The sequence below is a fragment of the Drosophila gunungcola genome, assembly GCF_025200985.1.
Source record: "Drosophila gunungcola strain Sukarami chromosome 2R unlocalized genomic scaffold, Dgunungcola_SK_2 000011F, whole genome shotgun sequence".
Lineage (NCBI taxonomy): Eukaryota > Metazoa > Arthropoda > Insecta > Diptera > Drosophilidae > Drosophila > Drosophila gunungcola.
Window position 1 is genome coordinate 1,289,360 of NW_026453169.1, and position 26,313 is coordinate 1,315,672.

At 42.5% G+C, this 26,313-nt stretch overlaps 6 protein-coding genes across 20 annotated transcripts in view; 3 read left to right on the plus strand and 3 right to left on the minus strand.

Moving 5' to 3' along the window:
• Window positions 1–413: 413 nt before the first annotated feature.
• Window positions 414–1,143, minus strand: LOC128255430 (uncharacterized). The gene is made up of 2 exons (XM_052985029.1): window positions 984–1,143; window positions 414–927 (listed from the first exon to the last, which is right to left on the minus strand). Exon 2 carries the CDS (start codon window positions 916–918, stop codon window positions 613–615), a length of 306 nt encoding a protein of 101 aa, XP_052840989.1. The 5' UTR covers window positions 919–927; window positions 984–1,143; the 3' UTR covers window positions 414–612.
• A 103-nt stretch (window positions 1,144–1,246) lies between these two features.
• Window positions 1,247–3,839, minus strand: LOC128255419 (probable hydroxyacid-oxoacid transhydrogenase, mitochondrial). The gene is made up of 5 exons (XM_052985017.1): window positions 3,742–3,839; window positions 3,594–3,678; window positions 2,613–2,987; window positions 2,404–2,545; window positions 1,247–2,216 (listed from the first exon to the last, which is right to left on the minus strand). The coding sequence occupies exons 1-5, from the start codon at window positions 3,789–3,791 to the stop codon at window positions 1,474–1,476; spliced, it is 1,395 nt and encodes a 464-aa protein (XP_052840977.1). The 5' UTR covers window positions 3,792–3,839; the 3' UTR covers window positions 1,247–1,473.
• Window positions 1,306–4,568, plus strand: LOC128255432 (uncharacterized). Its single transcript, XM_052985031.1, has 2 exons — window positions 1,306–1,455; window positions 3,917–4,568. Exon 2 carries the CDS (start codon window positions 3,939–3,941, stop codon window positions 4,152–4,154), a length of 216 nt encoding a protein of 71 aa, XP_052840991.1. The 5' UTR covers window positions 1,306–1,455; window positions 3,917–3,938; the 3' UTR covers window positions 4,155–4,568.
• Window positions 4,569–4,835: 267 nt separating this feature from the next.
• Window positions 4,836–5,234, plus strand: LOC128255433 (uncharacterized). Its single transcript, XM_052985032.1, has one exon. The coding sequence runs from the start codon at window positions 4,887–4,889 to the stop codon at window positions 5,037–5,039; it is 153 nt and encodes a 50-aa protein (XP_052840992.1). The 5' UTR covers window positions 4,836–4,886; the 3' UTR covers window positions 5,040–5,234.
• Window positions 5,235–5,363: 129 nt separating this feature from the next.
• Window positions 5,364–26,313, minus strand: part of LOC128255397 (kazrin) — a 43,714-nt gene continuing 22,764 nt past the window's right edge. For 3 of the 15 annotated variants that reach the window (XM_052984977.1, XM_052984976.1, XM_052984980.1), the window contains 13 exons: window positions 20,597–20,652; window positions 19,837–20,142; window positions 18,252–18,873; window positions 15,642–15,875; window positions 13,529–14,431; window positions 13,412–13,472; window positions 12,597–12,796; window positions 11,523–12,017; window positions 10,919–11,080; window positions 10,656–10,800; window positions 7,544–7,655; window positions 6,708–6,731; window positions 5,364–6,640 (listed from right to left, as the gene is read on the minus strand). In XM_052984977.1, coding sequence (XP_052840937.1) covers window positions 6,185–6,640; window positions 6,708–6,731; window positions 7,544–7,655; window positions 10,656–10,800; window positions 10,919–11,080; window positions 11,523–12,017; window positions 12,597–12,796; window positions 13,412–13,472; window positions 13,529–14,431; window positions 15,642–15,875; window positions 18,252–18,873; window positions 19,837–19,950 — 3,528 coding nt within the window. In that variant the 5' untranslated portion in view covers window positions 19,951–20,142; window positions 20,597–20,652 and the 3' untranslated portion in view covers window positions 5,364–6,184. Of the gene's footprint in view, window positions 6,641–6,707; window positions 6,732–7,543; window positions 9,773–10,655; window positions 10,801–10,918; window positions 11,081–11,522; window positions 12,018–12,596; window positions 12,797–13,411; window positions 13,473–13,528; window positions 14,432–15,641; window positions 15,876–18,251; window positions 18,874–19,836; window positions 20,143–20,536; window positions 20,653–26,313 lie in introns of those variants that run through there. The other 12 variants (XM_052984981.1, XM_052984979.1, XM_052984983.1 and 9 more) reach the window with 7 other exon arrangements.
• Window positions 22,693–23,282, plus strand: LOC128255429 (uncharacterized). The gene has a single exon (XM_052985028.1). The coding sequence runs from the start codon at window positions 22,777–22,779 to the stop codon at window positions 23,248–23,250; it is 474 nt and encodes a 157-aa protein (XP_052840988.1). The 5' UTR covers window positions 22,693–22,776; the 3' UTR covers window positions 23,251–23,282.

The window sequence follows — 26,313 nt, forward strand, 5'->3', positions numbered from 1 at the left end:
AGAAAAGAAATCGTAATCCTTTGTCCCTGAAATAGCCCATCCGCCTAGTCCTGTTGCAGCCAGTCGAAAGGGTTATAGCCAACAGCAGAGGTGGGTTCAAAAAACGCATTACCCCTGATCGAACCACTGCCCCATAGCCCCCATAGCTCCCATTCCATGCATCCGTACTTATGAGAATTTTTGGGAACAACTTGAAGATTTAGTGCCATTTTGCCAAAATTCAAACCGAGCGAAAATTATTAACGAAACATAAGTGTTTCTGAAAACTGAGTGTCAGTCAGGGACGAGAAACGAGTGGCTAGGGTTTTTTAGAACCGGGTCTGTGTAGCAAACGGTACGGAGGAAGACTCCCTAGAATGACGTCTGATTTTTGTAACTGATCAAGAGATGAGAGAAATAATTAATGCATAAACTATGTTAAGTCTTTTTTATTATCTTTTTTCCAATCGAAATCAGGCATTCGCTTGATCTATTCGACTTTGAAACCAATTCCGAAAAAACAATAAATTATTTTAACCAAAACCGATGGTAATCTTTACAATGCATACTTAATAGACATACATACCACGTACTTTTAACACTAACATGCCGTTCAATAAAATTGAATATATTTTATCTGCGTTCAATAAAAGACTCAAGTGGGTCGACCATCGCTTCCTCCTTTGCGTAGAGGGTTAACTTCCGCCGAAAGCCGACTGCCAAGTCGTTTACCTCCTGATCCCGCTTCAGTTCCTCTCCGATTTGGCGCCACATCCGTTCAAATCCACTATCGAAGGGCATGCCCAGGAATCGATTGTGTCGGGATCGCAGTTCCTCGCCGATCTGCTGCCACAATAGCTCAAACTCCCTGTCGTAGGGCATCTCACAGTAGGAGTAATCGAACATGAAGGAGTACTCATGTTTGGTAATGTTTGGCATATCCAATAACTGCAATACTTTTACAGTTACATATGGGCAGTATATTTTTAAATCGATTTGCATACCGTGACCAACACTGCTAAGTTGAACTATGATGGATAAGAGATTACGGCTATAAAATAAACTTTTTTCAACTTATTCTTATGTAAAGTATTCAAAGAACAGCGTTGAACTTGGCGCTCCAGCATTAAAACGAAAACTGAAACTTTTGAAGTAGAGAGGACCCCCAACCGAAGAAAAAACCAAAAGAGAGGCCCCAACATAATGCTGACTAGACATAAAGTCAATTGCGCCAAAGAATATAAACAGAAATATAAACAGAAAGGAATCGCATTGCCAGAGATTTTGTACAAAATTTTTAATAGTACTCTTCATACACATACATGTATTCATACTAAAAATGTGACTGGTCCACTCTAAACTTAGTTTGTATGTGCGCGAAATTGGAGTTTTAAAAGCTTAAGTATGGTCAGTTTATGGAAACGGATCCGTTAGTTTAACACACATTTTTTCTTGAAGCGAACAAATTGAGCGTGGGTAAGTTAAGCTCTTAAATTAGTATACCACCATGGAGTTCTCGAAGATTTGCGACAGATTATCCTCAGTCTGTGCCCTCGGTGCCAGCTTAGTGATCCGCTCCTGGGGCAGGGTTCCCTCGACCAAGGCGGGCACATCGCTGCTGGAGAAGCCCAGCTCACGGAGGCCATTTTCGATGCCAGCGCGTTGCATAAAACCGCGTACAGTGTCCGCCAAAAGTCGACCGGCGTCCGAGTTCCGTACACCGCGCACCTCTGCACCCAGCAGCTGGGCAGCCTCCAAGTGGCGATCCGGGCAGGCGGGCGCCGTGAACTCGAACACAGCCGGGGCACTGATCACCACGGACAGGCCGTGGGGAATGAGGGCGTGGTCCGCAGGGTAACCCTGCGGCCTGTAGTCCCTCACATTGCCCGAGATCGGGTACGAGAGTCCATGGCACAGATGCACTCCGGCATTGCCGAAGCCCACGCCCGCCATCGTCGATGCCAAGTGCATCTGGGAGCGGGCCTCCAAGTTATCGGGCTGGTAAATGGCATTCACAAAGTTCTTGCGTATCGCCTCCAGAGCGAATCGAGCCCACACATCCGACACGGGGTTCCTGCCCTGGTACGTGGGCCGCAGGCTGGGATCACTGGGGGCCAGACCCCGTTCCCTGTAGTCCACCGCCGTAAAGCTCTCCAGGGCATGGCAGAACACATCAAAGCCAGCGAAGGCCATCACACGTTCCGGCTGCGACAGGGTGTGCAGGGGATCAATCAGAGCTGAGATTACAAAGTCGACAATTAGCTAGGGAACTATATATATTTTGTGTTCCGCTTGCTACTTTTCATTCGTTCATTCATTTAAATAGTTACAAAATTCAAATTATTAAATTTCTTGACTTTATATATTCAGACGAATGTTGTGTAGCTAAAATTTTAATCAAATGTTAAAGGTTTAAGTTCTTACCCAAAGTTGGCTTCAGGTATTTGCTGGATATCCCAGTTTTGGCGTGCAATTTCTTATAGTCAAATATGGCTACCCCAGTAGTTTCAGACCCAGTTCCCGAGGTGGTGGGCATGGCAATCAGAGGCTTCAGCTTAACAGATATCTAAAAGCAGTTAACAAAATAGAACTTCTTCTTATGCATACAACCAATTTGAACAAGTCGACTTTACCTCCTTGCCCTTGCCAATCGGACAGTTGACGTAGTCCAAAAACTCAGCCTCCCGATCGCTGCTAAACAGATTGGCTGCCTTGGCCGTGTCCATGGCTGATCCTCCGCCAATGGCCAGAAAGGCATCGAACTCCTTGCCACGGGCAAACTCCGCGGCATGCCACATGCTGCCATCGGTGGGTTCCACCCGGGTTTCATCGTAGACCTCGTAGTTGATTCCATGGCGGGCCAGTGAATCCAAGGCCACTTTCACCGATGGCAACTGGGACACATTCTTGTCCGTGACCAAACAAACCCTCTGGGCACCCAAGTTGCGAAGATCGGCTCCCACTTCGCCACTCACACCGGGTCCAAAACGCACTGTTGAGGCGGACATCTGACAAATATAAAAGGATATAAATTACTGGGATAATTAAGAATAAATTTATTATTTTATTTCGAGAGAGTTAGTGTGAAACATGTAAGCAAATAAATATTTCTAGATAGAAACTTTCATTAAATTCTACGATAAATTAATCCTTTAATTTCAAACAATCCATCTGACATTTAGGGTTTTTTCGGGATCCAAAGTTTAAAGATTACATTTGTTTTTGTACATAAACAAATAAGAAACTTTTGCCAACATTTTTATTAGCTCGCTTTTTACTTCAATTGTTGATAGTCCATCCAACATAGGATTTTTAAGGATTCAAAGTTCATGGTAAACATTTAATTTTGTAAATTTTTAAGAATTTTTGTTACCGAAAATATTGTGTGGTAAAGAAACTCATTAAATCTCTTTTTCATTCTTCTACAAGAAACAGTCTTCTATTAAAAACATTTCAGGTTTTCCAACTATTAATGGATTGCGTTTAGGACTAGAGTATAAGATCTAAATTCCAAGATTATTATCTCATCCAGACTTTGGCTGTCTGTCTGGAGCTGATAATCTGCTATCTGCTATCTGCAGGAGTTCCAAAGTCCAAGTTATAGCCACACTTACCTCGAAGGCGTATTCCATGCGACCCGTTTGGGAGGCGGATGGAGCCGCTGACCCATAGTTATGCGAGTGGGCGGGGCACTTGCAGCTACACAAAATTTAAAATGCCTATGTTATTATTTGAAAACCTTAAATCAAGTTCAAAGCTTACGAATTGGCCACGATCGTGTTGATCAAACTTAAGACATTCTTGCGCGACATTCTGTATACAAATGAAACCAGCTGATTGGACTTTTAGTCTGATAAGAATGCAAATCGATAGCTGGGCGCCTAACGATAAGACTTATTAATCGATAACTAACTATTTAAATACTCTTTTCTTGCAGCTTTGCGAAATAAAACCCGAAAATGTGCGACTACCAGAGGGAGTACTCCTTTGTTTTTGACGACAGCTCCTGCGAGGGCGACGTCTCGATGGCTGTCCACGACAGTGGATTCGAGTCCTTGTGGCAGCAGGTGGGCGAGGAGATGCGAAGGGAGCGGGAGATGAACGAGCTCGGCCAACTTTTCCAGCAAAACTTGACCCTGAGCCCGCCGGCCTACGCAGATCAATGGAGATTCTAACTCGACGACTGCCCAGAGCCAGCTCATTGTGATATTTGTATATATATATAGCCTTCGATAGAGCATTTTTGACAAGTGCTCGTACTTTTTACATGATAACTAGCAGCCCGAAACGATTTTTGTATACTTTTGTTCATGCCTAGTTTATGAAGTCACCATGTCCGTGTTTTCAAATGTTTGCTTTCGTGAAACATTCGCTTTGTTTTGTCACTTTACCAAGTAATCAATTTGTACCAAACACATGATTGTCCTAGATCCTAAATTGGCAAATGCCTTGCCTTCGATATCGTAAACGAATTTGTTAGCCTATGAGCACATAAGGTATACAAGAGCGCAAAGGGAAAAGTTCGAAATTTGTCAAATACTTACCCAAAACGATTAAAATAAATTTGCCATGTGCGTATAAAGTATTCATTTTTTTGTGAATTTCATTTCACACAGTAAGATGTGACTGCGATTGAATTGTAATGGGAACAATTGTTCGATGGAGCTAATTACCTAAATGCATGTCCGCCCATTTTTCGCGCTAGATTTACAACTCAATTTGGCGCGGTATCGGGCCCGATCTGCGAACATAAACAACTGGCAATGGTAAACGATGTTGACGGCTATTCCCCTCATTAGCATGCAGATTGTCGCCGATCCGCTGGGCGCCAGACCATAAAACGTTCGATTCTCGGCCGATGGGTCAGCAGTTTGCATCCAACTCTGGTGATTACTCGACGTCGCAAGATGAAGTGGCTTAGCTTGTTCCTGGTCTTCGGAATCCTCGGCCTCATCGGCAGCCTGGGCACCCTGACCATGGCGGAACCCAATCCGGAGCCCAAGGGTCGTCCGCACACCACCCGACGTCCGCGGAACGACAACGACAGCGATCGACGCTAGCAATCCATGGATTTGGGAGACAAGTACGAGTCCTCGCGAAGATGCACCGAACCACAGAAGACACAGGAGGCACATCGGCTCTCGGTGAAGGTGAAATGTTTTGGAGTCGAGCAAATGCAATATGTTGAGGTCCTGCTCATCTAGCGGGCGGGATCTCCCGGGCCACACAATAAAGACGCTTGCGTTTACAACAGAGTTTTGATCATTGGTTTATTCGATAGTTTCTTCGTCATAGGTCTAGAGTTAAATTGGTCAGCTTAATAATACCCTGACGCATTCGGGGATTCTTCGATACTGATAGATTGGCGGACTAAGCGGGCTGACTGACTTTCTTTGGTTGTGCGAGGGACTTTGGGGGAGTGCGTTTGCAATTACCATATATTATGTTTCTGTTTTTCTGCGATTTTCTGTGATTTTCTTTTTACCATTACCATGCGATATTGAACGTTGCTTAGGGCTTACCGTAATTTACAAAGTGCCGCCTGGCGCGGCTGCTTATCAAATTTAATTCAATAGTTTCCGTTTCCGTTTCCATTTGCTTAGCTACGATAGTTTCGGTTACAAAATAATTTCAATTTATCTAAATTGCATCTCCGGTGTCTGCGCATCGGCTTACAAATCTGTGAGTTTAGTGCCTCCACCAATCGCCTCCCTCTATTAAATCGGTTTAGAGCTATCTTTACAGTTACAATTACAATTAGAATTACATATACGCGATTGATTAAACTATTCCAGTTGACTTGTGTTAAGGGTGGAGTGTTTGATTCGTTCTTCTTTGCCTGCGGATAGAGCTTAGTCTACACAATATTTATGTTGTTAATTACGTTTAGCATATAGTTCGTAGTTCTATCTGATTTGATCAAATGATTACTCGCTTCTCTGTCTTACTTGACTTATGTATCGCATATGTATCTGTATCTGCGGAATGCTTGTATCTTTTAGGTGGGTCTGACACTGACTTGAATATAATTGAGTTCGCTTGTAGAATCTAAGCTCAAATGCAGCTGGGAAGGTTAGTCGGTTTGCTTGATTGGTTTCTGTGGGAAGATGGGATTTTCATGCGGGACAACAGCTGAGTATCTTTGGTAGTGGTAGTGGTAGTGGTAGTTATCATCCTATCTAGCTAGCACTTCACTCTCTCATTCCTATTCGGGTGACTCCGAGGAGGCCGAAATCCCGCCCAGGCTGCAGGCCCCCACGCTGCCCGCACTCGTCGATGCCCCAATGTCGCTGATGCTCTTCACGCGCCGCCGCTGACTCTGCTCGTAGAGCATCTGGGGGTCGGTCAGGCCGCCATCGAGGATGGCCCCGACGGGCGGGGCGCTCACCCGATGCCCCGGCGGCGGACCGTGACTGTAGATGCCACCCGCCGAGGGAATCGGCGGCGGAGCCGTCGTCGGCGGCGGCAGGAAGTGATGGTAGTGCTGCTGCTGGGGATTCGTGTGCGGATTCGGGTACTGGTGGCCTATGGTTGCGTATATTCCTCCGCCACCCTCGCTGCTGCTGTACGAAGGCGTTGGGGAGGTGGAGTTCCCGAAGGAGCTGCGGTCGCCGGTGCGATGGGGTTTGCTGTTAAACCGAAAGGCTTTAGAAAGGGAGCTCTGCAAGGAGAAAAAAAACCGGGGTTACACAATGACTTCTTACGCGTATGAAGTGCCAGCAGCTCACCTGAGATCCTTTCCATGCCGAAATCTGTCCAGTACACAAAACGAAAAGAACAAAATTTGAATGGTTTTAATTTGCTTACTAATTTTGACTCCTAAAATTGCGCTGAGCAATGGAAATCTTTCGGAACTGTCGTAAAGCTAATGCTGTTGCTAGGTCCCTAAATTAATAAAACAAGTTCCAGATGGTTTAAAATGTGTGATTTCTATAAAATGTTTTTGTTTTAAGTATTTCATGCTTACGATAAGAAATTAGCTGGCAATTATTATTATTAATTATTATACAGTCCTGACAAGAGTTTTTTCCAACATATTTTAATAGATTTTAAGTTTTCAAAAGTAACAAACGGCATTTATAATATGCTACGATTTAAATAAATACAAAATAATTCGTATTGATGCATATTTGTAGTGGTACTTTGACCAAATATATTCTGTGGCAACCCCTGCTAAAAAAACATTTTAAAAGCGTCTAAAAGTATGCTGTAAAATATTTTAGGTCATCTTTCACCAACGTTTTTCATCATCGTTTAGAGTAAATAATATATTACTTAATAACTGTAGGCACCTCAAAACGTGAATTATGGCCACTTGAGATTTCAAAGGCAACCATTGTAAATTGAGTTTTCAATTCCAATGAAAGCCTGTCAAAGTTGAGATGAAAACACTGGTGACAGCTTTCAGAGACTTGAATAATTTATGACATAGACACCGAGAGACACCAAAAGCTTCACGACAATTCAGGCTAAGGATACAGCAGTGTTATTGGCTAGCGGATTATCATAATCAAGACATAATTGACTATAAAATATAGGTATATAGGTAGTCATAATTACTTACCCTGAGGTTGCCGCTCGAGCGGCGATCTGTTGTGGCATAGTGCTGCAGTCCGCCGGGTCCCGTTAGAGGCACTACGCCGCAACCGGAACGGATGCCCTGACCCAGAGTCGCTCTACACAACAAACATGGCAATTTCGATTTGCGAATTTTTGCATAGGTCGTATGCGTGTGCGTGTGTGTGTGTTTTTTTGTTGGTTGTGAGTGGGTGGTTATGGGGGCATATAACATGTTGTAGTTGGGTTGGTGCATGTATTTTCGGTATTCGTAGGCAGGCAGGCAGGCAGGCAGCACATTGAAGACAGGACACAGACGGCAGATAACGGGAATGTGGAGAGTTGGAGATTGGAGTTTGGTGAGTTGGAGAGTGCGGGCGGGCGGGCGGTCAGGCAGAGCAGCAGAGATAGCGATATAGAGACAGAGACAGAGAGAGAGAGAGAGAGCAGGCAAGGCAGGCACACATACACACACAGAAAATGGTTTCATAGGTGTTGTTGTTCAGTTGTTGTTGTTGTGGAATTGTTATATTGAGTTGTTGTCGGTATTGTTATCGTTGTGTTGGTAATCGTGTTAGACAATCAAGCAGAGTTAGCAACAACAACAAGCCGTCGATTCGATTACCAAATTACGAAATTGAAGAGGAAACATACGGATGTGAAAGCAAAAGAGAGTGGATCAAATATAGGAAAGATGGAAAAAGAAACGGGACAAAGACGAAAGAACCTGGTTAATCAATGTTGGAGAGATACTTTTATCTGTTTCGTATTTCGCTATAGCACAATTAACTACACGTAGCGTAAGACAACAAAGAAATAAAGAGTCTATGGTGAGAGAAAGCCCCCGAAAAAAGAGAATGGAAAGGAAAAGTAACTCGAAAGAAATGAATAGCGTTGCTAACAGACACGAAATCAGCCATATAATTTGTCGCTTTTAAGCCTTAGAGTTCCAATCACACATAGTATCGATAAGGTATTTTGTTATGCAGTGGTACTTATTAAGATGACAACGGTTATGTCTAGTTCAAGCTACTTAAAAACATTGATAACACATACATAGAACTTGTTTTCGAGTGTCTGCGTATGTTTTCGAGTGTGTGAGTGTGACAAATAGAGAGAATAGGCTACTTAGTAAGCAAGTTTTACTTACAATTGACACTGTAGTTGCGAAATTGCAAAAACCAAATTAACGACTTCTTAAAGAAATTAACTTAGGAGAGCTGACCTGCGGTCAATAGAATGTTTCAAAAATTTCCAGCTATAAAAAACAGATATTTTTGTATGCCCAAAAGAATGCAACAATATATTTTATGCAGCCATTCACACTAAGCAAAACATGTCGACAAAAGTAGCATTATTTATTGCATCATTTTTGGCACCACAACTGTTGTAGAAATTTTATTGGAACAGAACTTTATACCGCAGGCCAAACTCTCCCAAAACGCTTCACAGTATGCAACACCAAACAAATACTATATCATCTAACCACGGAAATGTAGATGTGTATGTGTTCATGGACTTGTGTGCGAGTGTGTGGCTATGTAATTGGTCTTTTAGGTTCAATTGTGCGTTGGTGGCTGTCTGACCGACCTCAGAAAACAGCTCCTGTATCACAGAGAACTTGGGTGTTCCGGCCTAGTGACGAAAGACGTTCATGTGTGGAGGGGTGTGTGGTGGCATTTGCAATGCCCTATCTTAGGCGTAACAATTAATATCTGAAAGGCCGTCCCTCCTCGATTACATTGACGTAAGCCTTAACACTAGGTTTCTACTACATTAAATGCTTGACTTGTAAATCAACCTAAGTAAATGCAACGTTAAGCGCTCCTCGGGTAGTATATCGTTTTAATATCGATATCGGGTATGCAAAGCTTGGACACTTGTTTTTTGATGTGTGCGTTCCTAGTTCGATGCCTAAAGCACTTAATAATATCGTGGTATGATTTAATCTACGTCTACAAATCGGATGTGTGACTATTCTGCCGTGGATCTATCAACTATTCGTAATTAAGAAATGACTAGCGCTGTGCTCCAGTTATTGTTCTCTCCCTATAGTTATTATCGTATCATCTTCATCAGCTTGGCTAAACAAATCTCTATGAATCCCATTTGGTTTTTGATTATTCATTTTCGTTATCTTGTTCTTTGGTTCGTGCGGATTTAGTGGCCCTGCAATTTGGCCAATTGTCTGGAGGCTTCCATTTGAAATTCTTCCATTTGACAGTAAATAAGGTATCTGCATTTCGGGCATAGAAAATACAAATAAACATGGATCGAAATATTGGTTGGGAAAGAAAAGAGAGAGAAACATGGCCACAAGGGCCGCCATTAGTGCGATTCGCTTTATGGGGCGGTTTTATTTTGCATAACAGATCTTCTAAGACACGTTCACATGATCAACAACGAAACAAAGTACGTATTACATTATTATCTAAAGATACAGGCTGGAGACCTTTACATACTTATGCACGAGTAGACAGATTTAGATACAGATATGACGTCGTATGACATGACATCTAATGAGTCGAGAAGTTGGCATTTCTGGAGCCATAGTTGATTGGGATGCGGAAGAAGATAGATGGATGGTATGCACATAAGAAGCAGCTTATAAACGAATGATCAAAGCACTAAATATAATAGCCAGAGATGAGTATGAATGGATGGTGAGTGTATGTTTCGGGTGATGATGATGATGATAATGCAGAAGATGAAATTAAGTCTGAAGAGCTCCCACAGTAACGATATACTTCCTGCTAGCAAATTCCAAACAAAAACAACTTTAGAAAAGATACTTCTTAACGAAGGTGCAAAAATAAACACAAGCTCACAACAAAAACAGTTAACAGGAAAGTTATATAAACTCGGAGGAGGGGATGGAAATACAAAACGGCAATAACTCAATCAAAACAAAGACAACTCTAATCAAAACGCTGTATTACGCTACATATTTATGTTTTCACATTTCGCATGTCAAACCCGAGGGATTACACAAAGGACACTCACACACACAGGGCACAAAGGACACACTCACAACACACACACACACACACACACACACACACGCGCACACTCAGATATCTAGATGGCTTTTATGGGGTTGCTAAGCCCTAAGAACTTACCGTGCGGGCAAAATGAGGGCATCGAATTCCGTGTTGAGATGTCGCCGTATAATGTTCTTCGAGGGAGGAATGCCCAAGGCGGTGGCCATGGTGTCACCAGAAAACGATGGCTCCAGCACGACAAGGCCGCCGTGCACGCCGCTATCTGCAGGCGGGCGAAAAAGGGGGGAGGGGGGGATTTTAGGATTAGAGTCGGTCAGAAGGCCCCCATAATCGCTGCACTGAATGGCATAATCAAAGGGCAATCGATATGGCACACGCACCCTTCAGGTTGTCCGCATACTCGCCCAGGTCGATGGATCGCACCCAGCGGATGAAGCGTTGGTTCGTCCACACAATGGGGTCCGTGTCCACCGTCTCGGATTGCACCCGCCGCATGGCCAGCGTCTGGCGGTCGTACTTCACGATGCGCAACACGTGAATGCCTGTCGAAAAAGAGGGATATTAATACGCTTACGATTTGGTTACAAATGTTACCACAAATGGGAAAAATAACTATCATCTATTTCTTAAGCTGCATTAAATTAGAATTAATTCTTAATCAAATCAATTACTAGATTCAGAAAATTACTTTAAAATGTGGCAAAATAAAAATTTCCATATAATTTTAGGGTTCAATTTTCTTTTAAATCTGAGCTGGTAATAAAACGTTGGCTTTGGCGATTCTAATATGAAAGCTAATCAATTTGGCTATGTATCTGTATAGTCGTTGTGTTCCAAAAACATTATGCCAATCCTTGAGATCTTGTTGTTAAAATAAAAAAACTTCTATTCATAAATAAAGGTGTCGAAAAGTCAAGGGCTAATTATTAAATAAAACTTTTAAGAAACTTAATATCCCTTCGAAGTCTAGGTCTTATTTCATACCGTGAACAATGCTAGCCTGGTGGAACTTCCGCGTCACGCCCAGGAACTTCTCGAGTTCCTTCTTGGAGAGCGTGTCCAGCATTCGAGCGTCGACGAGTGACTGCACGAAGGGCTCGGCGTACTGCGGAAGTCCGATGTCCGGCAGCCACTCGGTGGCCACCCAGGTGTGGCCCAGCTGCGTGATAAGTGGGTAGCGAACCATCTCCGGACGCCGCTGCTCCTCGATGGCCAGCCGCAGTTTCTTGCGGTGCATGGGATGGGCCAGACCCAATCCCGCCTCCAGCTCCACGTCGTTCAGCTCCAGCAGCACCTTGCCGCTCTTTACGTTCTCGGCGCACCTGGCGCTGTACTGGGGCATTCCCAAGGCCACCTCCAGCCAGGCGAGCACCTGGGTGGCCCGCCAGCGGTCGATGGGCAGCTGGGAGGCCTCCCGCAGCAGACGCAGCTTCTCGGCGTAGCCCTCCTCCGTCAGCGGATTCCACGAGTAGTCGGCATCTGCAAAACAAAGTTTTATTTTTTTAGCTTTTTAATAGTTTACTCTATTAAATCCATGAATAAAATAAACAAGAAGGTATAACTCTAAGGTTCGATTTATCGTTTTTATCCCAAGCATAAAATGGGTTCCTTGATTTAACTTACTTTAAACTAACTATAAAAACATATTGTTATTAACATCAAAATTTAAAATGTATGCCACCTTTTTAACTTTTAATCTTCAAAATCTGCCATGTCGAATCGAAAGAAATTTACCAGCTAGGTTTATGTCTCGTAAAAGAATAAAGAAATAGCACGTTTTATAACTATTTGTTTTTAATCAATCAATCAATCAATATGTGGAAATAAAAATGTAATTTTATGGCATCAAAGAAATGTACAATAAACAAGCAATTTCAAAATAAATATTCCTCCGGCAGATGGCGCCTGCAATTCTAATCGCGAGGCAAACTTTTAATTCGAAAGCGTCATCTGTTGTGAAAGGCATACATGAAGGCATATTTTAATGTTGGCAATGACGTCTTTGATTATGTTTAAATATAATTTATTAACAACTTCTAAAATAGTTTCTGCACTTACATTCAGTCACTCCATCTGCGGACAGTGCCTTGCTCTTATTCCGAGAGCGGGCAAACACCCGGGATATGCTTCCCCATGTACCGCCGCGTCCATTTCGAGTTCCAAGTGGTCCGCTCTTGTTGGCGCTGGCGAATTTCCTACTGATGGCTCCGCCACCTGGTCCTTCGGGGTCCACAGGTGACCCCAATTGCTCCACTGACCTGTTGGTTGGGAAAAAATTGGACGTTTTAATTGGCTATTGTTTTCAGTGTAAGCTGATCCCTAATGTTTAGAAAAAAAATGTTGTATAATATATTAAATTACTTATAGCAAATCCGAGAATGCATTTAGATGTCTGCGCAAAATAATAACAAGCAGGTTGTGTAATTTAATATGTCATTAATCATATAATTTAGTTTCGGTAATTGCTTTCACAATGTAATTAAATGCAGCCGTTCAAAGCTGGAGAATAAATTAATCACAGTATATAAAATATATTTTAGTTAAACGAAATGATTTTCAAGGCAAATATAAATAAAACTATAAAACAGGTAATGTCTTTGGTTGGTTGAATAGTAAACCATTATTTATAACTAGATACACAAAAACACAAATACAATTATATTTTAGTCGTCATTTATAGGCGTAATTGATTTAGAATTAAAACTCGTATTTCTTTAAGGACATAATAACTTTCTTTAAAGTGCATAAGTTAAATTAGTTGTAAAATCTGTTCGAAAAGTAAGTTAACCAGACTTAAAGTTAAATCGTTTTAAATCTTGTTGTTGATTTGTGGGGCACCCCGCATAATAATTACTATTATCAGGTAATAATACCTTGAGTAGGCAGCCGAATTGAGAGGTGACAATGTGGGGCTGCGTTCCTTGGGTGTGCCAACTGAAATAGATATTTGGTTACAGTGGATTCGGTTGGATGGCAATTTCATTACTCACATTGATACATGTTCTGGCTGGAAACGAGCGAGATACTATCTGGATCGACGGTGATGCAGGGTCCGTTGTCGCAGGTGCCATCGCTGAAGTTCAGTTCTCCGCCGGTGCTCTCCCGATCGCTGCTGTTCCTCAGGCCCGAGTCGTTCGAGCACGAGTTGCGATCACCGGCTGTGGCTCCCGATCCGCCGCTCAAGCTGCCGCTAAAGGCGGACAGCGAGTTGCCACGCCCACTGTCCTCGGTGGTGCCCCGCATTGCGGCCAATCCACCGCCCATTCCCGAGGCGGCTGCCATCTGGCTGAGCATTCCGGAGGCGGCCGACGGAGGAGTAAGGGGGGCAAAGGAGTGTAGGCTCTCCTGATCGGAGAGGCACCCGGTCAACTGGCGGCGGGCCTCCTGCAGCTGCTCCTGCAGCCTCTGGAGCTGCAGATCCCTGGCCGAGAGCTGCTGGGCCAGGGCCAGCGAACGCTCCGCTTCGTCGCGGGCCTGCTTGAGCAGCTGGAAACGCTCACGATCCCGATCGCCGGAGATCTTGGCATTCGTTGTCTCCGTTTCCCTGACCCGCTCCTGATAGTTACGGATGAAGTCGCGCAGCTCCTGCTCCTTCTCCTGCAGCGAGGCGCACAGCTGTTTCACCTGGCCCAGGAGATCGGACTTGTCCGTGCGCAGTTTCTTGCGCTCCAGCCGCATGGTCAGCAGCTGGTTCTTCACCGACCTGAGCTCTGATTCCAGACGCTCGATGCGCTCCCTGGCAGCCGATCCTTCGGCGGATGGTACTGCCTCCATTTCGGCAGTGGTGTCCACTCCACCCACAGCTCCGTCTGTGGACAGCTCGAGGAGTCGCCTCAGCCGCATCAGTTCGGCATTGAGTCGTTCGTTCTCCTCGCGCAGCTTCATGGCAGCTTCTGCAAATAAGGGGTTTGTTAGACGGGCCAAATACGTAAACCCTTGGTCAGGAGTTCTTGGCTACAGCTACCAAGCTGCAAGCAAGCGGTGATCGTAGCAGGAGTGCAAGCCAGGAGCACTAGCTTACATTTTCTATAAGCACCCAGAAAAATTGCAAAGCTTTTCTTGCATAAAAACTTGTACTTATTGGGGGTAGCTAAAGAAATCATTTGGGTTTTAAATCACTTCAAAAGGTGTTCAAAAGTATGAACTAAAGAAATTGCCGCTGTCTTTCCAAACAAACCCAACGGTCTTATAACTTTTAAATATAACCCATACTATGGTACTCCCAAGAATTTGTACTTTTTTAAACATGCAATTTATTTCGTAGGATTGCTGTTTTAATACTTGCATCATCTTATCAAACACAAGCTTTGTTATTGTTATTGTTTGTTGAATTGTTTTAATAGTATTTCAATAACCGGTTATTAATGGAAAATTGTTAGATACGAAAGCTATTTCTAATTTTCAATTATTTAAATAGAAAAAGGGAACAGTGAACAAATTAATAAAACAATAAGTTTTTCATTTGATGTCCTTTAAAACCAGTACAGTTTTTAGAGTGCTTAAAATTTAAAGCTCGTAAAAAGTTCACTCTGGAAAATCCCCAATTCTTTGAGCAGGACCCAGTTGAAATAGAGGCTTTAAAGTACCAGATCTTTTATCATTTCCCTGGAAACTACTGACTTGCATGCCTGCCCATCAATATTCTACTCATAATTAGCATTAATGTCGTCCTCTAGCCACCCACTAACATTTTCCGATTCCCGAGCATTTTTCTACACATTTTCCCGGCAAGTTTCATTCACGAAGGAACAAAAAGGAACCGAAGAAACGAAAGCTAAGGCAATCTCCATAGAGCACACCAGCTGGTGCCAGAGTACTGGCATTTAGTATGCAAAATGAGAACTGAAAACTGAAAACAGAAAACACATTCAAAGTTTTGCAGGCGAACTAAATCCGGTGCAATTATAACTTAACCAGGCCAGAGCAATGAATCGGCAGGCACTAAGCGGATGAATGGGGATCAAGTGCAACTACTTTATGATGGGGAGAATGTTGGGTTGGGGGAGGCGGGTTGATTGGGATTGCTGCTGCTTCAATTAAAAATACAGAGCGGAAATTGAGATGAAAGCGAAAAGAGGAGGGAAAATAGATTGATCGACTTACCTGGGCGGGGAGCGGAATGCAGGCTGAACCTTGACTCGTCGTTGCGATTGCCATCGCAGGACTCCAGCAGGAGCAAGGCCGCCGAGGCGGCGGCTGTGGGGGAGTGCGGGTATTGCGGGTGTCCCAGGGCCACCGATGAGCTCGGATTCGTATTCAGATTCAGATTCACATTTAGATTCAGTTTCAAAGGCGGGTCCTGATCCGGCTCCGATAAGTTGGCATTTCGCTTGTCGACTGGATTCGGTGTTGTTCAGATACAGATACATAGATGTAGATGGTTTTTGGGCTTGTTTTCGGGGTGTTAACGGGGTGTTAACGGGGTGTTTTCGGGGGAGGTTGAGGGATGGGGTAGGCAAACATATTCGGGTTGACCCAATAAGTAGTTCCAAACAAAACAAATAAACAGCAATGGCAAACAACGACCACGAACAACAGCAATAGCAGGTATAAGAACAATGCCAACAAATGATGATAATGGTAATGGGGCTGGTGTGTATGCGTGAGTGGTTCGATGATTCAGACAGACTGATATGTGTATAATCCGACCAGGCGGACGAGGTCGAGGACGGGGGGTAGGCGTGCAGGACTCGAAATTAGATTTCCTCTCATCGAAAACGGACAAATAGGATTGAAAAGTAAATAAACAACAATTATTGCAGTCGAACATGGAAATGAATTAATATTGATTTTCTGTACATTAATTTAAATGCAATAAATAAATGCACCATAAAACAATAAATCCATAGAAATGCATTTTACGAGATGAACAATTTGATTATCTACGAGTCTCCCAAAACATCAATTCCCAAAACATCAAGGCCCAGGTCACCGAATCATCCACGTGAATGACTGATGATGAGCCTAAATTGATTGCCCAAACACACACATCCAGGATAATCGTTATGCACACAAAACTTCCCCGAGCGGAAACGCTTTTGGCCTTATTTTTTTTTTTAGCTTTTATGCTTATTGATTGTCAACATGGATTTATTTTATGACCGAGGATTTAAATTAAAATTTAATTAGCATTTAATGCGACGCATAAAAACATTATTAAAGGCAAAAATACTTATTTGAATTGAGGTCAAAACGAACTGAATGGTCGGGATTGTTTGTCAAATAAAAACAAACAAATTGAAGAGTTTAATTTTATTTAACTGCTAAAATTGAAGAGTCTCTTCGCTCTCTGTTTAATTTTCAACGTTTAAATTTTTTCAGCCCAACTCGACCGCAACCACTTTAGATCCCCCGACTTTTTCACCTTTTCAGAGTCGACCCCGCCTATCTGCTTGGTTGGCTTTCGAACTGCAGCATTCAAAGCGATGGGTCAGAGGAGGTCCTGGATCGGGGCAGATGGAGATGGAGATGGAGATAGTGCTTGTAGTTCCGACGGACGGACGGAGGCCATTACCATCCGTTTGTCAGACTTCTGTGGTGTACACCACTCTGCCATTCTGATATAATCCGATACGTTGCCCCACCCAGCAGAAGGGGGCCACCAGCAAAAAGGCACTTTGCTCGCATCCCAGCAAAAACGTAAGCCACCACCTCATCCTTAACCTGCCGGTTTTTCGGGAAGCTGCCAGTTGTTTTGTCCCGCTTAAGCTTGTGGCCTTATCATCCGGTTGCCCCTGGAAACTGGTAATCTCGGACCAGCGGTCAACTTTCAATTTCCTTTATTTTCACCCCTTTATGTGCGTTCGAGTACTTCAACAATTAAAATTAAACAACACGAATGCCTTTCAATATTTTACGCAGCTGTGAGATGAAATTAAATCAGCGTACAGGTTGAAAGGGTTCAATCAGGGACGCTGATTTAATTCCACTCTGGCCAGCTCCCATTTGTCATTCCCACTATGGCCAGCATTTGCTCATTCATGCCGCAAAGATCCTGCCCCTGCCCACTGCCCCTGCCCCATGCCTCTTGCCCCTTGCCCCCTCTCCTCATGCAACTCCATTCTTTGCCCGCAGCAATCTGCTGATTGCTCCTCTTCCCTTCCCCACGCGTTTACACATTACTAATGCATTTACATACACTGGGGGAAAAGCACTATCCAATATCGAGAATCTTAATTTATTTCATGTAAACTTCTTATTATCATTTCATAGTTAAACAAAACTTAAGCCATAAATCTAAAGTCTTTAAACTTGGTTAAACCATTCAATAATTGACGCTTTAATAAAAATTTTATTTTTAATTTAAGAAAAATTTAACAGAATACTAATTTTTTCCTTTAATTCAAAAAAGGTTTTGATGATCATTTATTGCATTGTAAGATGTTACTTTAATAAAACCGATTTAAAGATATTTAATGAAAACTATTTCACTTTAAGTTTGTATAAAAAGGCAAAAATGCATAGGTTATTTACCGGAGAAATTTAAAGAAATTTAATTAAAAAATAATTTAAAATAAAGCCATGCCAACTTCAACATTTTATCCATTTTTGCAACCCAATTTTAAGATTAAACATGATTATTTCACTTTGATATCAAACAAAGGCATACTCATGATAATTCTCAAAAAAATACCCACTACCTATTGGTTTTAAGTCGTGTTTTTCCTCCGTGTACACCTTTCCCCCCGCAAACAGAAGTCCCCGCACACTTACCAGCATTGAGTGCACTGCCGCTGGAGGGGGCGTTGTGGGCGGGGCCAGCTGCCTGGGCCAAGTGACCGGCGGCAATTAAATTCGAGTTATTCGCATGGATCATGGCTGTGCCGGAGTTGCAAGTGCTGCTGCTGCTGCCGCTGGTGTTGCTGTTGCTGTTGCAGTGGCTGTTGCTGTTGCTGTTGCTGCCGATGCCATTCGGCAGTTGCTGCTGCTGCTGCTGCTGCTGGGCCACAGGCACTCCTGCCACCGCTGACACTTCTCCTTTGCCAGGATACGCGGGACTCCGGTGCTGGTGGTGCTGTGACGGCTGCTGGAGCGGCTGATTATCAGCGGTCATGGGTGGGGTGAGGGTCTGGTTGCTGCCATTCGAACTGGAGGGCGATGAGCTGCTGTCGTTGCTGGGCGTGAGGTCTCGTTTGGAGGCCAAGACCAAGGGCGATGGCTTCGCAGGTGCTCCTCCGCCCCCTGATCCTGTTGCTCCTGCTGCCCCCGAGGATGTGGAAGCCGACACCGAGCTGTCCAGCGATAGCAGCGGTCTTATGGGCTTGTTATTGTTCACGGAAGCGGCTTTCTCCTTCAGCGCTGTCGTCACCGAACTGTCCAGGGACTTCACGATTTTCTGCAAAATTGTAATTGCATTGAAACGGTTTTTAAGTCTCCCAAGTTATAAGCAGCAAGTCTAGCAGCTAACAGAGAAAAGTTAAGCTAAGATAAAATAAATATGTTGAATGTGTATGCGAAGCGCATTTTGCTAAATCCTTTCAAGCGCTTTATTAGAATTTATAAATATAATACAATTGGGCCATTAGCTCAATAACATTTTAATCTGAACTATTTAAATTCAGCAATCAAAGAAGATTTAATTGGATAAGCTCATTTCGCAAATATAAACCGTTTTTAAAGAGCAAAATTAGTTTTTGTTGAATTTGAACTTAGAAACGTAAGTTTAAAGTTGTGATAAGCATCCAAAAGTAAAAGTTATAATTCTAAATTGTATTTTAAGTTCAAATCGATTTTTGGAAAAAGATGAGTTGGAAAATATCAGCATAAAGTTATTCTAAAAGTTAATTAACTAATATCGTGTGTGAATTGTATATTGTATCTGCAACCCCTGACAAAAATTAAATTTTGAGTGTTAAGCCGCTTTTATAGTTTTTAATAAACTAATCTTTATTGATTTATAATTTTTGATTTTGCAAGACTAGAAATCGAGATGCACAAACAGCCAAAGCCTAAAAATAGCAAGAGTCAAATAGCAAGGGGAAGATAGCCAAGGAGCGATGTGTAGAGCCCAAATATGTCAATTAGGGTAATATGTCAAAATGGGTAATTTTTTCAAGATTTCAGTTTGTTTTTGTTCAAGAGCAGGAGAGCAAGATGAAGTGGTGCGCCAAAAAAGAGGGGAGTGGGTGGTGAGGTGGGGCATGCAGTCTATTTTCAAGCTATGAATGAGACCCAATTGGGTTACACATTGAGTGAATTTCGTTTTTGGTAGTGCGGGTCGGGATTCGAAAGAGTACGAGTATCTGGTATCTGATATCGGGTATCTGGGATGGCGGGGTGCTTACGGGATGGTACTTACGGATTCGCCCAGTTTGTGCAGCGAGGCGTTTATGCGGTCCGGATTGCGCGGCGGCGGCTCTGGTGGCTCGGAGGCTGCCATGGTGGGTCCGGCAGCTTGACCGTTGATTTGCATGCTAACCACCACCGACGCAGGCACCACTCACTCACGCACACACACACTGACGCACCACTGTGGCTCACACACACCCAATTACCGGAAGACGGGGCCTGCGAGTGGGCGGGAAGGACGTTCTCGAGCTCTCTTCTGGGCGCCTCAACTGCCACCTCTCTGAACTAATCGACGCTCAAACATTCTGACCATGCACTACACAGAGAAAAAAAATATAACAAATATCAGCTCTTTGCCCACAAACTGAGTCATTTTACAAGAATAAACTTTTACATTCTGGACACTTGTTTATTTTTATCTTACAAAATATATGCAATCACATATAACTTTTGAACTTTTTAATTAATGATTTCAAATAAATGACTATCTTTCAAATGACTATAAAATTCAATGGCAATCCAATACTAATCCAAACCACCAAATCTTACTTTAACCAAATCTTGCTTTCACCTAAACATTTTACTCATCTTCGGCATAAGACATAAAAACTCTTCATTTTAATTAACCTCCTTAACTAAGTTGATTTTTGTCATATTTGATTTTTAGTTAAACTTTAAATTCAGGAGCAAAATAAAGTTTATTGCCTAACCTTGGTGCTAGTTTTCTCTGTGCTGAGTGCTAGAAACACGGGTTTTGGGTCAATACGTACGCTAAGCTGGCTGACCCCTTCACTTCCTTCAATCTCCCATTCAATTTCGTGTTGACCTGTAAGTAACAAAAATGGGAAAGTTTCAGTCAGCGGCTTTTGGATATGCAACGATTTTTTGCCGCAGCTCAGCTAATTTGGTACTCTCCACAAAACGGCCATAAAAACGAAAAGCTTTGGGTCGGAAATCCCCAACGGGCTTAGCAGTTTGCATTTAGGCCAACGCCAGCCATAAACCTCCATTTCGACTTGTTTTTTAGTTTGTTTGAAGCCGTTGCATGTCAACGCTCAGATCGCAGTTCGCAGTTCTCCCGCTGCAGTTGTCACTACTGCAGCTGCTTTTAAGGTAAAAGTTAAATTTCAGTTCAAGCTCGCTACTCAGGGCGGATTCTCCATGGGACGGACTGACAGCTGTTAACTGGGCTTGAAGCATGTGATACGGGGCGGAAAACCACCCCACGAGGTACTCGTAGCTTTAACTGGTTGGAAACCAAAGGTGACATGACATGCACTTCTCTGTTTGACCAACAAATAACTAATTACAGTTGGGGAAATAGTTTTGAAATCATAGAGTACGTACTTGCGTTCAGAGAGAAAATAAAGAATAATTGTACTATAAACAGGTTTACCAACAAAATCTCTTGGGGTTTGAAACTTATAAATAATACGCCAAAAAGTATGCTATGAAATATAATGTTGTCCTTTGCCCTTTATCCACACTTTTTGAAGTGATTTCAAGCCTCTTTAGATACATACATATGCATATAACTAAGGTTTTGAGTGGATGGAATTTAATTTGCAAATCATGTATTGTCAGCATTTGAGTGATCAGGAATTTACTTTTTGAAAACACAGTTAGTTATATTATCTTGATCCAAATCTATTTTTAATTTTAGGGAAAAGTTTTAAAAAATTTATAAATTTTTTGTAGTCCATAGACATCAACTTGTTTTAAATTCATACAAATGAGCAGCCTTTCACAGCTTTTTCTCTCTTGTATGTTTTTAATTCTACGTCTCCTGCACTTAAAAAAAAACATGTTTGAATGTTTTCATTAAGCTCTACTAGTATTCATACCATCTTTTTTTATTTTCTCACCCAAAATTTACCGTTTTCAATTGGCCGGCTGACACTCCACAGTTCCGACCATTCCACGCAAATACTTTAAGTTTAATCCGCTTTAAGGCCAACTACAACAAAGGATGGCCAGGGAAACACGTTGCGGTCATGTTTTGGCTTCATGTTTTTTTAGCAATCTCCCCCAAAAACCCATGATCCGAATAGATGCTTGGGGTCGGGCGATAAAGCACCTATGCACATATGTTTACGTGTACGCCGGGCTTATTCCAACAAAAGCGACCTATTCCGCACTTAAAGCCGACTCCAAAGCACCTTGACGACGAAACCACAAACATTTATACTAAAGCAGCAAAGCCAGAGGGTCAAACAGGGCCGGCTAGGGGCGTGTCGGCTGAGGGCGTGGCAGCCACACTAATGTGGTGTGGGCCACACCAGGAGCACAAACTTTAATCATAATAATAACAAGCAACTTTTGCGTTACATCCGTGCCACGAACACAGATGAAGTTTGGTGAAGTTGCGCTGTTGCTGGCGGACTGAATGGGTATTTATGTTGCACACAGACAGGCCGCAGATAGATGGGGTCCCCTTAACCCCGATCGGCCCACAGGGGTCCAAGGGGAACACTAAATATACTGCTAACATGCTTTTTAAATTGTCTGCTTTCATATTTTTGCACTTTTTGGATGAGAATCTACTGCCGCCAGCTTTTGTGATTTTGTAAATTGCTTGCAGGTTTATTTCAAAAGAGAGGTAATTAAAATTTCCATGTTTTTCCTACTCAATACCTTTGAATATAAAGGGTTTCGGTAAAAAAAAATTCAATTTGTTGGAGGAGCCGCAGAAATTGTTAAAGCCTTAACATTACTTAAAAAGGATGTCTTTTGCATTCTCGAAAAATAAAGTTAGTTTTTGTATTGCAATCTGCTGGGGAAGTGATTTCATTTCTTGTTTCTGTCTAGACTTCGTTTCTAAACCTTTACTTTAACTATTAGATAACACAGTTATCCTTTTGAAAACTGAGTAGGTTGTTTGATCAGTGTAGATTGTCCATCCACATTTGGGCCCTATCAACAAATTTTTGGACATATTTTTTTCCAAATTATGAACAATCCAACGAATTTGCCTGGGTCCAACCCCTCGGCCTTCTACGTGCACTTCGAGGACGCTTTACGGGCTGATCCGCCCAGCAGTCTGCAACGCAAATATCCACTGCCACGCCCCCAGCAGCAACGGATGGAGGCGGCAGAGGAGCGTCGCAGTTGGCTGGGTGAGCAAAAGGTGGAGCAGCTGTCCGTTCGTTTGGCGCGAGTGGCGCTGATCACGGATCGCCACCACCGGCAAGCCACGCAAAGTTGGCAGGATGCCCGGAATCGTATTACTCGCGATATGGACGAGCATGTGCGGAAGAGGACGGCCCTGATCTCGAAACGTCTGAGGAACCTCAGGAATCACAACCTAGAGGTTCGGGTGCGCAAGGATGAGGCCAAGCAGGAGAAGCTATTCAGAAAGCTGACTCATCTCTACGAGGCCAAAAATGCGAGCACCATTTCACAATTTTGGGGCAAACAAAAATAAACTTACAAATAAAAAAAAAATAAAAAAAAATGATTTCACAAAAATGTAATTGCACCTAATATTGCTTAAATTCTTAAACAGATTGAAGGATTGATTTGTTGTACAAATTTTTTACTTTTGCAAAGACGGCCTAGGACTCGAAACATCATATATAATTTTAAGCCAAAGACATTATTTTATTTACAAATTATTAAAACAACTTTAACTTTTAAAGATTTATCTTCATTACACCAACTAATCTTTCGATTAAAATAAGCTTATAAGATATTTATATTGTCTCTAGGAATATGGAAAAGGGAATTTTAAAAAAAGTATTTTCTTTGTTTAAATCTAAAAACTCTTGAATGTGATAATTTTACCATTTCTTAAGTATAAGATATTTTCCTTTGTGCACGTTAGACACCATTTTCCGCTTAGAAACTTTTGCCTGCCACATTGCTTGTCAAACTTCCGCATTTCGCTGAAGTCTGCATTCGACATAGTTGCAGAAAATCGCTTGTCAACTTTCGAACAAGCCCGTGCAGCGTTTTATAACGTAACTTTTGGGGCTTTAAGTTTGCCAGGTTGTCCGGCAATTTGCATTGGAATGAAAGCAGAAAGTTGAGTACGTAAAATTAGTTACAATTTGTGTCGTCGCAACACAAATTAGCCGCCACCCGAGAGACTCGCCAAGTGGCAAGTGGGTGGCGAATTGAAAGCATTTTCGCCGAGTTTCCTGGATTCCTAGCATCCAACCTCAAAGCCAGATTATGTGCACTCAACTGAGCGTAAGCAAAGGAGGAGTGTGTGTGTCTGTGTGTGTATTGGTTTGGGTACACGTACGTAGTACACACATGTCACGAGTCAAAGGAGCGAGTTGGTCCTGGCCAACTAAGAGCTTTCCCTTTGTCCAGGAGCATCTTGCTTCCAGTTAACAGCTTGAAGTTCAGGCGGAGCACTTGACCCGTTTTCGCCCAACTTATTTGATTTGTGGCCTGCTGGTGACGCTGCTTATGCAGTTGCCTTCGCATTCAATTAAACCCCAGGGCTTTCGGTGTGTGTAAGCCAGTTGGGTGTGGGCGGGCGATTGCCCGGAGAAGTGTGCTTCATAAATTGGTTTTTATGAGGGTCCCATGTGTGCGTTTGCGGCCTACGCTCTCAAAAATAGCAGGCAAATTATTTCGAATTTATTGCAAATACTCTTGATACAATAAAAATATTGATCAATTTTGTTTCCTATACTCAGGACCTCAGACGACTGGGTTAAATTAAAATAAATCAAAGACTTGAGTTGGAAAATATTTATATGCACTTGCCAAACAACTGGGCAATAAGCTTTGGCATATTGATTGGTAATCGGCATACGAAATGCATGCAAATTAAGGCAGTATTTGTGCTGAGCAAAATAATTTGAACAGACTTGATTACACTAACCACAACCCATTGAATGCCCGACCCCGCCACTAAATGTGCCATAATGTCGATGTCTGCCCCGAGGTTGTGTGCCCTCACTCAATGACAATTGACATTGGCAGTGACAGTGGCGACCGGCAGAAATTCAATAAAAATTAATAAGTTGAATTAACAGATTCACGCCGCGGGCAGCCATTGAAATCCAATCCGCCGCACTCGCCAAGTGGGAATTTAATGGCTCACTGCCCGGTTAAATGAGTGACTGGTCATCCTGTTCGTTGTGACATCGGTTATTAAGGTCCTGATTTGAACTTACAGCTCTGCTTGGATGTCGGCATTAAATTTGCAAATGCAACTGTGTGACTCATAACCCGATGACTAACACCACCGCCATTCGTTTAAAGAATAAAAAGAAAGTAATAACCAATACATACAAAAAAATTTAAAAAAAAATTATTTTCAAAAAATTGTATATTTAATATTTTTTGAGAAAAAAATATCAATAGTCTATTTTTATAAATCCTTCTTAATACGGATTAATTAACAAATTTAAAAACCTTTTTTATCGAAGAATATAATTGGTCTTGTATAAAAATTTCTTAGACTATCAAAAACTAATTTCAAATTAGTTAAAACATTTATAAGTTGATATTGGTTTTAATATTCATAAATAGAAAGACAGATATATATTTTGTTTTATTATTTTTTGTAGAGATAGAGTTGTCTGAAAATGTGTATAAGTACAGATTAAAATCCTTTTGAAAGTCTTTTTTATTTTTTAAACGTCTGAATACTTTTCAGAAGTCTACTATTAAATGCTTCAAAGTTGGTAGCTTTTATGTCTGAAACAATGCTTTTTTTCTGAGCGCCAACCCATTTGCACTTGCTTTTAGCCCTAATTTCCTGCATGACTCGATGGGTTCGCCTCCTTTTTCAACCAGGAAACTTCGATGGAGCCGGAGGAATGTGTGTGAGCAATGCAAATTACAATTTGTGCAAGGGCCTTTACTCCAGAAAAAGGGGAGCCACATAAACCATCTCCGCCCCTGTTGTTTGCCAACCGCTTTGCCTGCAATCTGCAATCGCATGCTTCTCCTCCGCCAGCCACAAACTGACAGCAATCAGCTTTGCTGTGGATAAAGTTTTATGCCGAGAAACTCATTTAGTTTGCAATTAATTAGTGGCAGCCGTCAGAGTAAAGTTGAATTTGTGTTTTTAATTTGACTAAATAGATGCAGCTACCAAACGGCGAGAGTGTGTAAGTACAGCTATAGCACAACGGACGAGGAGTGTTAGAAGGGGGCGTGGCATAGTTCTGGCCGAGTATTTTCGCTAGGCGCGAAATGTAAATGCTTGACCCAATTGGCAAGGGGGGAGGGGGGTGGGGATCAGGAAGAAAAACAGGAAAAAAGGAAGAATCCAACCAAAACACCGACAACAAAATCATTTAAAATGTTTTTCTGGGGGTGCCGTAAAACTTTTCCCACGGGGGTTTTGCGAAGACAACTTGAACACAATTTGATAACCTACATTTGGGGGTCTTGGCAACATTAAAAATTTACACATGACGAACTGAGGGGCGGTGGGCGTTGTGTGGGGTGGGGTGCGGTGCGGTGGTGTGGCCCCAGTGCGAAAGTGGAACGGAGTGTTTCCTCAGCGTCCTTGAGCTCT